Raw genomic sequence first — 12,277 nt, forward strand, 5'->3', positions numbered from 1 at the left:
AAACCCATACATTATTTAAGTAAGTCACTGAAGATTGGCTTGTTTGAGGGCTATTGAAATAGGTGGCGGCAGGAGACAGCAGTATGATAGGTAAATTCCAGTGCTATGCAGATCACAAATGTAAAAGAGATCCAGTCCCAAAAGCAGAGAATTCAATGGGTCCTGTTCCCAGATGGGAGTATAAAATAAGCACACAAGCTCTCCTGTCCTGCATACGGTATATCTTCAATTGGTATCATGGATAAATTATCGATCTCTTCTCTCTACCTGCTAAGGAACAGAGTGATGCCAGTCATCTGGAAATTGGCTCATTTTTTTCACGATTGTCCCTCACATTCTAACCTCTGCTAAATAGGTTTTCAGGATTATGAAACACTAGGAAACCCTGCCAAAACTGTTTTAACAGATGGGCTACTGGCATGAGTATACAATGCGTTGTCAATGCTTTAAAGGAACACATAGTTAGCATGTACGCATGCTTTGTCTTCCTTGCTTCTCTGGAGGATGGGGGAGGAATCTGTTTCCAGCACTGAATACACGAATTTTCCATTCAGCAATCCAAACATCATGTCTAGTTTCTCCAGTAACAATTTTCACAATGTATCAGAAGATTTTTTATTATTTTTCCCAAAGAAAAAAAAGAGCAATATAAATATTAGAGTATAAAACTTGCGTGTAACACATCAACGTCAGTCTATATGGATATAAGAAGGATATAAGCATATATATAATATATAAGTATAGTTCAATATTAGACACATTGAAAGGACAAGTAAGTGTTTCCATTCACATACATTTAAAAGCACAAAGAGCACACAGAAAGAAGATACAAAGGAATAAAAAATACTGATGTCCACAACTCAATTACTAAGATTTTTAAAAAGAGAAAGAAACCTACACATCACTAGGTTTGCAGCACCACTACACTACTTTCAGCTTGCTGATTAAAAGGAAAAAGGGAATGACTAAAATGCATCTACAGTACTTTAAGAAAGGGTCACATAATAACTACTTCAGTACATAATAAGCCTTAGGCACAATCCAGTGAGAAGTTCACCTGTGGAAGTCCCACTGAAATAAATGGGGTGCACAACAGGACGATCTTGCTCTTGCACGGCTCTGTTCAATCTCAACAAGGCTGGTGCAGGAGAACTTCCCAGCAGATCATATGCTGTTTCAAATAGCTATGTAAACTGTTTCTAGTGCTGTCACCAAACACAAGGGGTGGTGAGTGGGTGACTGGGATCAGTACAAAATCATATGTAGACAGATGTGGTTTTTTCCCTGCAGACAGGTCCTGCTTTCTAGAAATAGTCAGCAAAATGCTCTAGCAAGTAATAATTAAACAGCCAGTGACTGCAGCTTTTTGGAAAGCGTCAGACATATAACCTGGTTTGGCCAAAAAAAAGGCTTGACCACATCAGGCAAGCTGCTTATTAAGGTCTAAGAAAACTTAACCTTCCTGGGCTAGTGGTTAACCCTCTATGTTGAAAATATACCACCTTTGTGGTTCAGCTACTGTGATACAGGAAGTCAGCTGAAAGTGGAGGTAACCCACAGAAAGGCAACCAGGAGTGCCAAGAAAACACTGCAACTCCCTTCCTGTCTGTGCTTAAATGATGGAGGGGACAGGAGCATAAGTTGCAGAATGGCACCAAGTAAGAAAGCTGTACATCCTGTCAATACTAGACTATGAAATAATGCAGTTAAACCCCTAAAACAAGTAATTTCAAAGCACAGTAAAGGGTTTTTTAAAATAGAAAACAAACTCGTGGATTCATATCCAGATAGGGGTAATGGGGTCCCAGGGACTTTCAGTATACCAATGCTTAGTCATTTCTACTGTGTTCAGAACTTTACCTCAGGGACAGAGTCACTGGCTTGGCAGTCCAAGGTCTATATCCAGTTTTAGTTCCTTATCTGGGTCTGGTCCCTTAGTTTCTTTAACTCAATGGTTCTTGAGTTAATATCAATTTGTGAAGGCCAGCAAACCAAGCATATTTCTTGGTGTGCTGCACAGACATAAAGAATATGCAACTTTCCTACTGCTCTTCCCCAATGCATCTTGTTACTGAACTCTACTTACAGACAGACAATGCTCATGTTCCACCAGGATGTGGGCACTTGACAGCATATTTACATCATGCTGTTTATGGCATGCAATGACTTCTCTACTCTAGCTTTGGTGGAGATGGCGGTCCTACTGTAGGCATGAAGTGAGTGTTTTGCATGCAGCTTGATGTGCGGAAAAATGTGAAGCATTCCGTTTTCAAAATTTCTCTACCTACAAGGCCACCAGAGCCCATTCACCTAACAAAGAGATCTGCCTGTAGAACTAAGAGAAAGATTTCAGTGCTTAGACGAGCAGCAGCGCACTATGCTCACAAGCAAGTGACTTCAACTTTTTAAAACTTATTTCAGAAAACAAATATTGTACACATAAATATTTACGGATCAAAGTGTAGATGAGATGTCTCTTTGAGGCCACTGCAAATCACTTAGAGTAACGTTCTCCACTTTGCTAATATGCACCCTTAGGAGGGCTCCTATCGCAATGCGTTTGTGTGCCCTGACTCTCTGGCATCATCATTTCAATTTTATTTTTCTGGCTGTCATTGATTAAAACCCAAAAAATAAAATGTTTGCAATGCAGCTGAATCTCATTCCCTTGTAATAATGCAGAATAAACACATGTTTCTTTTGAAACAAAGCAGGAACAAAAGCACTCCCTATCAATTTCATAACAAGGATTCCATTCAGTTTGATTTCTTTCTTCCCATGAAATTTCATCAAAATTTGGAAAAGCGAGAATAGTATTAACATGAAAAATAAGAATAAAAATACACCCTACCCCTAATTTAGAAGAATTCTTTACCCTAAACCTTGTTGGCTGTGCAGATTACCCTGGAGCAAAACAACTACCAATAAAATGTTTCAAAGCTCTGACACTTTTGTGTATTAGATTACCCTCAAGAGAGCATTAGCTATATTCATCATTATCCACAGGGCTTTCCTTTTGTTTGATACTTTTACATCATGAGTAACAGTAGGAGAATTACTCATAGCTCTGATGACAACATTTTACATTCACTATCTTCCACGCTTGTTTTTTGTTTTGTTTTTTCTAACCACAAATACACATTCATTCATCCTTGATCCTAGGGTATGAATTGGGGGGAGTGCTGGGAGAGTCTGCCCTTTAAGATGTCAGATGGCAGAGGTGTTGTCCTGTGGGCTCTACTTCTTCTCTTTCTTCCCTGACTTCTTCTTGTTTCCACCTCCAGAAGCTGCAGGTTTCCCATCACGTTTGCCTGCGGCATTTGAGAGGGTGGCTGTGCTTCCAGGGATGTAGACATTCTGCCGGTAGTCAGGAACGTGCTGCAGGGTGAACTGCGGACCATACCTAGTGCTCAGGCCCATGGTCCCGGCCACGGCTCCTCCTCCTAAGGTGGAATTTCCATCAGGGTTGGCAGCAGCAGCGGCGGCAGCTTCTGCACCAGCATAAGAGGGGGATGGAAGGGAGAGCAGAGACAAGTAAGTTTGATGAGTAAAGTCTTAACACATCAGTTACATTTAGGATCTAAAGTGATAAATGATAAACGAGACAAATAAGTTAGATGAGTAAAGCCCTAACAAAATATTTCCTAACTTACTGATATTTAGATCTAAAGTTATAAATGATGAATGCAATAAATAAATTAGATGAATAAAGTCATAACAGTGTTTGCTGAATCCTACCTATATTAATTTTTAAATATACAGTAGAGTCTCACTTATCCAAGCCTCGCTTATCCAAGCCTCTGGATTATCCAAGCCATTTTTGTAGTTAATGTTTTCAATATATCGTGATATTTTGGTGCTAAATTCGTAAATACAGTAATTACAACATAACATTACTGCGTATTGAACTACTTTTTCTGTCAAATTTGTTGTATAACATGATGTTTTGGTGCTTAATTTGTAAAATCATATCCTAATTTGATGTTTAATAGGCTTTTCCTTAATCCCTCCTTATTATCCAACATATTCACTTATCCAAGCTTCTGCCGGCCCGTTTAGCTTGGATAAGTGAGACTCTACTGTATATATAAAAACTTGAATTTCTGATCCTTGCTTTAAATATGACATGGATTTGGTTGAGTGCCCTACAGAAACCAACCAACCATACCAAAACACCAGACACTTCCAATTCCTGAGGGCACAAAATGTTCTCCATTTTGCTTTTTACCCCCAACCATGGACAGTGTATCCTGCAACATGTCAAGGATGAAACTTGGGAAATATATGGCCAAGCAGCACCAGAATGTGATCAAGATGGTGGAAATTATTAATGTGGAAGGACACACAACCGATGAGATACTATAGCAGTTTGCTTTTGCCTGAGCCTGCAGGGAAGGGCAAGTTTCTGCTTCTTCTCTTTCCCCTGATGAATTTAACAGTGCAAACTACTTCTGAAAAAGTGGAAAAACCGAGGATTAATCAGGAATCAGGAAAAACTGAGGATTAATCAGCTGGAAGGTATGGTAGAGATGCAAAGTTGATTTATAGAGTAGCAGATAGGTGTAACAAACTAGCATTGTGGTTTCTGAAAACACATTCTTCTAAATTGATCACACAAGCCATTTCTGTATATGCAGCAGCTTTTCCCCCCAAAATATAAAAATGTACCTAGTTTGACTGCTATTGTGAAAGTAGAACTCCCCCACTATTACTAGTAGTTGCATTTTATTGTAAACTCTCTCTCTGTGTATATAAATATACTCAATCACATCCAGATGTGCCTTTAGTAAAGCTAAGGGGAATTTTCTGAATCCGGTTTTCCATAGATGCCTTTGCCAGGGAAGGTCCCCTTGGTTCCCTGGTATGAAGGACTCCAGCAGTTTCAGAGTGTGGAGAAAATAGGAAGCAGTTTTTTATACCACCACCTCTGATATGTTCTGTGACCTATGCCTTCTCTCATTTTCTGTTGCAGTTTTGAAGAATATGAAATAATCTGTATCATAACAGAAAAAGCAAGGTAGACAGCTGCCTCTTCATAGTCTTTTGATCACATCAAATGATTTCATATAACCAAATGTGCAACTGAGAACTGCACTGGATTCCGCTTTCCCCCAGGATGACATAACAACGAATCCAAGCAGAATGACACCACTAGATACTGGCTGCTTACAAAATATCCTTAGCCAGCTAGCTGATGTGCAACCATTAGTTTTTAATTACAAATGCAAACAATCTTGCAAATACAATCTTGCAAATACAATCTTGCAAATACAATCTTGCAAAATATAAGTGTTCCCACTTAAACTGGCATGTGAAACAGGAAAACAGTCAACAATGAGGTATTAACCTTTCTCTGATCAATTCCCTATTTCTCTAGCTTTCTCATTCACAAACAATACTAAATCTAAATCACAGAACCACAGAGTTGGAGGAGACTACCATGGCCATGTAGTCCAGCCCCCTGCCATGCAGGAATACATAATCTGAACAATCTTTCACAAACAATAGCAAACCATACGAGATTCATAATCTCCATATTCGTTTATCAGAGCAAAGAAAGTCCACCAGTGACCATTTTTGCGTTCTCTTCTCATCACTGCATATTAGTAGAAGGCTTATGAAAGGAATAAAGAGGGCATTAGTACTCTTGTAAGGGTCAAAGTGTGCAGATTTTTCCATCTCCAAGCTGTCTGTAAGATGGTTCACTCTCTCCTGTTTTGAGCCCTCACCCTAGATCTTATCCCCCGCCGTACTGTTGTTATTTTAGATCACAACTTATAGCAAATAAGGTACTAACCTTTCAAACAGCCAGTACTGTGTATACTAATACGCTAATGTTGCTAGATCTTGTCAGATATTAGAAGCTAAGCAGGGCTAGCCCTGATTAGTTCTTGAATGGGAGACTCCTAACAACTACCACCTTTGAATATTTAATGAAAACAGTATAAAATGTATGGGGGTCACTGTAAGCAGGCAGGCAACTTGACACACAAGATAAAATGCAAAAACAAAATCCAAGTAGGCAGGAAGGATTTTAAAGATAATGTTCAAATCCTCAGCTTCTGACCTGCTGACAATGTGAACTTCCTGCTTTACAACAAAATAAGACTTTGGGGTTTATCATGCTTATTTTAATGGGATATGAAGTGAGCCACATCATCTAACTCAGAATCTTGGGCTGGACAAGTACTTAGACAAAGTCATTTGGGGTTTTGTGTGTGTGTTCAAAGATACAGAAAGATTTGGTCAGCTTTGATCATACAGGCTTTCTCCCGTTAGCCAGGTTTCTACTAATACTCAGTTAGCTTTGAGACATCACATACAATGGAGACAACTCTGTGCAGTGTAGCTTTCAGCATTTTAAAGCAGGAGAGATTCTACTCCTTTCCAGTTCCAGCTGACATAATTTAAAGTAACAATCCTAGCTGCGTGACACATGCTAGATTCAGCTTTCAAACACATCAGATCTGTCTCTTCCAGCAGAAGAATGTTCATTGGACTGAATAACTGGGAGATAGCTGGGTGCTTTAGATTAATAGAACAAAGGAGAAATTCTTGGATCAGAATTTTATTTCTGTTTTGTGTTTTGGTTTAATGCTTGGGGTTTATGTTGAGCTGACTATATTAAGAATTTTAAAAATACAGTACTCTTCCCCAAATACAGAAAACCAGACAAGCATAAATCTCACATTTTATAAGGAAGCACTTTTCCCATTCCTTTCCCAAATGTGTTTTAACTTTCCTTATCTACAAACCTTCATCTAAGCAGAATGTTATGAAAACTCAGTCTTTTGTGTGAAGAGATATGCCATGAGCGACCATGAGCTTTTGGCAACAGAGCTTCATAATTTGCAATGCAACCATGCACAAATTAAAACTATAGTGACACGAATTTAAAGCAGACACAAATTTCTGAAATCAATTTTGGTGGCTGAAAATGTTTCAAGACTTGATTACCATGATTTGAACAATGAACTCACAGAACCTTGTACCTGTGCCAACCTTCTCTGGGTTACTGGGAATGCCTCCAACAAGGAAAAATGGAAGACAGGAGGGCTTTTGTTTGTCAAGTAAAAACCATTACTTTGTACTCTTTCAGATACAAACAGTGAAGCATAGTAAATTCTAGCAATTACTAATGACTGTTGGACCAAAGGTGCAAAGAATCCCACACCTGCTGTAGCTTGCTGAGTTGGGAGACATGTGTTGACATATGCTTAGTCCTTTTTAAAAGGTAATTTACACTGATTATATAAATAAAGTTTTCTATGTTTTACATGTTTCATTTTTTATGGCCTTATGACAATGCATCTTAGAAAAACACATCTTTCTTTACTGAGTCATTCACAGTACTTTTCTTCGAATGGTCCCAAAGACCAGCCTGTAAGGCAGGTAACTGCAAATTTACAGTTGAGAAACACCTATAACAAAATTTTCCAAACATTTCATGTTGGTGACATACATTTTAGACCTGCATCGTTTTGCAACACAGTAATTCAGTTTTACTGGCAAACAAAGTTAAACCAACTCCTTAGAAGAGATATGGACACAATACACCAATTGTAGTAACACACAGTTTGGAAAGCTTTAATCTATAATACAGTATTAACGAAAGTTAAGAAATTTATACAACATAGATTTCAATGGGGGAAATGTGTTTAGTTTGCCCATTTAACTGGAAAAGACTTATATTTTCTTAATGTTGGATTGGGTGTGCCATACAGTGTTGATTTTTTTTCTAATTGAGTACAAGTGACTATAGACTGAACTTCTCCATTTTTAACTGTTTTCGATAAATACTCCCTTCTTAATACATTACAATATGTCTACATTTTATAAAAAGATACACCAGTTGCTTCTGCTAATTATAGGAGGGCCATCTGTGGCCTGAAGCATTTTTTGGTTGTTAAATGAAATTATCTGTGGAGCTCCCTCCATGGACCTCTTTGTGTTGAGCTCCCTTCTGGAGCCTGCCTTCGACTGAACAGAAATAGTAGTAAAGAAACCAGAAATGTAATGAAGTGGGTGGCAACATTCCAGCAAGGAGGATACGGACAAGGAATGTGATTTGTGTGCTGTACTTAAGCATTTTGATTTCAGCTTGAGTAGAGACATTTTGTCCAGCCCGTAGCGGCTAAGCATGGATTTTATCATCATACCATTTAAACAGAGAATTAACTAGGACAGGACAATCTGTCTTCTCCACAGCATCATCCCTGCTTAGTGACCTACCAACCCACTTCTGGACTACAATGAGAATGAAGGGATGTAGCCAGCCGGGCTACCTGTGTAAAGCGTTACTGGCCTTGTGGCATGCCAGGTAGAGAGATGGGCTCTGATCATTTTCCTGTGCAGATTTTGCCAGTGAGAAATACCATCAAGTGCCACAACAATATTGGGTACTTGATCTTGCATGGTTTTTAATCCATCAGCACAGCAACACTAATCATACCCATCCTTTGTTGTCCAGAGAGATGTTTATATTTACAGAGCAGCAACATATACTCTTTATTTTTTAAGTGTAAAGAAATAATTACTCCATGTTGAGTGATTACCAAATACATACATTGTGTACAGGTATTAAAAATTTTTGAGATATCAGTGAAAGTAAATTATGAAGTGGGAGCTTTATGTACAGTAAGTTGCCCTTTTGTCAGTAAGTTTTTTTTTTTTTAGATATTAACAAGGTTTAGGCATTAACTACAAAGGTATTCAATACTGTGCTGTTCTGTTTGGATTTCATTGAAATGAAAGAGTTTTTAATTCTAGGGTGCACCAGAGAATCAGAAGGGGTGTTATGAGCCACCAAGTCCATATAATTAATAACCTTTCTATGTTTTACCTATATCTCTGCATCTGCTTTTACTTGTATTGTTTTACTTTTTGTAAGTTGTCAGTTCCAGTTTTTGGGGAAAGGTGACATCTATACATGAAATACTACTAATAATAAGCCTGGCAGGAAGGTTTCGGCAGTCCTCTGTTCCCCTCAAGTAATTGTGAACTTTTTGCAATACTTTCTCTTTGTCGGTTGAAATGAATGTTTGTCTACTACCTCCTATGGGTAATAGGAAAACAAATCTTGGAACAGGAAAATATAAATAAACTCTGCTTCTCTCCTAAAGAGGACACATCCTTAGGTCTTGAATATTTATGGGCTTATCCAAGGCATTCTGGAGCCAGTGCCTGTTGTGGAAGCTTTGACCACTGCAAAGGCATAGCCCTTTATTTAACAATGCAGTCCACTGCTGGGGCCTGCAGACAGGTGGTGTCTAAAAATCTACATGAGGACATTCCTCCAGTCCGGTTTTATCCTGGAATGCGTGCCTCGTATGGTCACGGAAGCGACATTTCCTCCCCAAGCCCACCCCATGCAATCTTGCCTCATCAGCTTAGATCCTCTTTAAATCCCTTTTCTTTAACAGAAAAGAGATCTCTGAAATATTCATTCAGGGTTGTAGCACTAAGCCCCTTAGGATTTCTAATTTTCCATGGGTGCTTTAATTCTGAACTGCTCAGTACTTCCCTATCTGTGTCTGCCATAGGAGACAGTGCTCTAGGATTTCTCTTTGATGTTTCAAAAGCACTGGGTTTTAAAATTCACTGAAGAAGTTCCTAGGCTTTTCAAAGCCTGTGCATAATAAGATCATCATCACTGCCATTTCTCAGAAAGCTCCTTGGCCATAAGGATACATCATAACAATGTTAATGGCTGGAGATAAAGGCTTAGTAAAAAGAACACAATTGACTTGCCATCAGAATGTATTAACTATTCTTTCCGCATAGTCACAGAAATGCATTGTCCATCAAATCATAGGAACCAAGTGAGATATACCTGATTCTGGAATAATTACATCTGCCTCATGGACTCCAACTGATCACTGAGAGGTTCCACAAAATGCTTATTATCTCGTTTTCCCCACTTCTGTGTCCACTGATAGTTACTACCTTCCAAAATGGTTACAGAAACATGCTGTTGTACAAACAGAAGATGACTGTATGGTTATGATATATTGTACATACTATCTGAATGCACATGAAATGATCTTTCAGAAATATACATATTCTAGTTCCAGCCTTCATCACAATAGGAATGTTATCGCCAGGGACATACATGGGGAGACATTTAGGGTGCTGAAAAATATCTATAAATAGGGCACTGAAATTATGGCAAACTATGAAGATAACAGGGAATGCCTCAAAATATCATAATCCTTACAGACACCCATTCATGCATATGAGTGGGTGTAACACACTGACAGTTTTCATAGTTAGGCAGGGGCTGTTCTTTCAAGAAGCAACCAGTAATTTAGGAGATCCTGGGATTCTGCACAATGATTGAAAGGGAACTTAAAAAGACCCCTAAAGTGATCACGCTTCCTAAATTTCAAGTTTTTTATCTTTCTCTAAACCCAAGTATAGCAGTAGCATCAAAATGAAGAAAAGGAGGAAGCAGCAGCAGCATTGATACAGATGGTACTGAAAAGGTGCCACATACACCAGATGGCATCTAATTGGTAACCCTCCACAGATGGCAAGACGCCTCTCAAAAGAATAGAGTGGGGAAATTTTTTTGGTGATTTCCTCATACCTTGCAGCCCTCTTTACTACCCCCTCACACACTGTTCGAAAATGCCCCCAGATTCTTGAGAACAGAATGGGATCAGGAGCTTGAGGAGGTGGAAATGGCAAAATGACCCCCTTCCCCATTTAAGCTGGTAAATGCCTTCTGTCAGTGAAGGGACACCAATTGGAAGCCACTCATATAAAGCAGAAGTAATTCCAAAGCCACAGTAGGGTAATACCTTTATCAGGGCTATCTAAAATGTCACAGAAATAGCAAACAAGCTCTTTAGTTCTCCAGATGGAGTGCTAGAGGTGTTAGGCAGATTCAATTAGATTAGTCTCTGTTAAGTGCAAAACAGTTTTGAGGTCACACTAATAGGTGCCAGCATTGGGAAAAATGCACTGTACAATATTTCAAAAATACAAAATCATGTGAATCATATTTCTTATGTGAGAACACCCATTGTTTCTTTGTGTTTGAATGTTCTCCTCCCAAAACTTCTTTGGATATAGAAAACTAGCTCCAAGGTCAAGTGACAAGTTCTATTTGAAGAAATATGAACAACTTTCCTCTTTTTGGCCAGCAAAATGAGGTGTATAGAAACTGAATTTTTTCAACAGAATTTCATGATTTTTGAAGAATAATCTGAAAATATATATTTTTTAAGAATAAAGACTTACCATACTTCTATAACTGCTTGCATACAGCTAAAAAAGGTAAAGGTTTCCCTGATATTAGGTGAAGGTAAAGGTTTCCCCTGACGTTAAGTCCAGCCATGTCTGACTCTGGGAGTTGGTGCTCATCTCCATTTCTAAGCCGAAGAGCCAGCGTTGTCCGTAGACACCTCCAAGGTCATGTGGCCGGCATGACTGCATGGAGCACCGTTACCTTCCCGCCGGAGTGGTACCTATTGATCTACTCACACTGGCATGTTTTCGAACTGCTAGGTTGGCAGGAGCTGGAGCTAACAGCGGGCGCTCCCGCCGCTCCCAGGGTTTGAACCTAGGACCTTTTGGTCTCCAGCTCAGTGCTTTAACGCACTTCGTCACCGGGGCTCCCTGCATTAAGTCCAGTCATATCCGACTCTGGAGGTTGGTGCTCACCTCCATTTCTAAGCCGAAGAGCCGGCATTGTCCGTAGACACCTCCAAGGTCATGTGGCCGGCATGACTGCATGGAGCACCGTTACCTTCCCGCCAGACCAGCACCTATTGATCTACTCACATTTGCATGTTTTTGAACTGCTAGGTTGTCAGAAGCTGGAGCTAACTAACAGCGGGCGCTTACTCCACTCCCGAGATTTGAACCTGTGACCTTTTGGACATCAAGTTCAGCAGCTCAGTGCTTTAACACACTGTGCCACTGGAGGCATACAGCTAGTTATATTTTAATTGGCAATGATACTCACTGTCATTTTCTTTGAAAGCTAACGTGAGCTTGATCAGACATTATTTTCATACAAGGGGACTGCTGTCTGAATGTTTCCCATTCCATCTCTCCCACAAACTCACTCATTATTACATTTCACTGGTAGTACCAGTGAACCAACATTTCTTCAAAATGTTCAAAATGCACATTTCTTCAAAACAAAACAAACTGTTTATTTCATAATGGAACTGGATATAGATACTGAAGAATAATTGTTATAATTTCGTATGTCACAGCACTTATTATTTTGATAGTCACAGGTCTCCTGAAATGGAATTCATCTCTA

General features: G+C 39.2%; 1 protein-coding gene across 41 annotated transcripts in view; it reads right to left on the minus strand.

Annotated features, from left to right (window-relative positions):
* Nucleotides 1-601: 601 nt before the first annotated feature.
* The window catches only part of LOC100562425 (protocadherin gamma-B4), a 378,208-nt gene continuing 366,532 nt past the window's right edge, over nucleotides 602-12,277 (minus strand). For all 41 annotated transcript variants that reach the window (XM_062979486.1, XM_062979484.1, XM_062979472.1 and 38 more), the window contains exon 4: nucleotides 602-3,491. In XM_062979486.1, coding sequence (XP_062835556.1) covers nucleotides 3,238-3,491 — 254 coding nt within the window. In that variant the 3' untranslated portion in view covers nucleotides 602-3,237. The remainder of the gene's footprint in view (nucleotides 3,492-12,277) is intronic.

This window comes from Anolis carolinensis, chromosome 4, assembly GCF_035594765.1.
Source record: "Anolis carolinensis isolate JA03-04 chromosome 4, rAnoCar3.1.pri, whole genome shotgun sequence".
Lineage (NCBI taxonomy): Eukaryota > Metazoa > Chordata > Lepidosauria > Squamata > Dactyloidae > Anolis > Anolis carolinensis.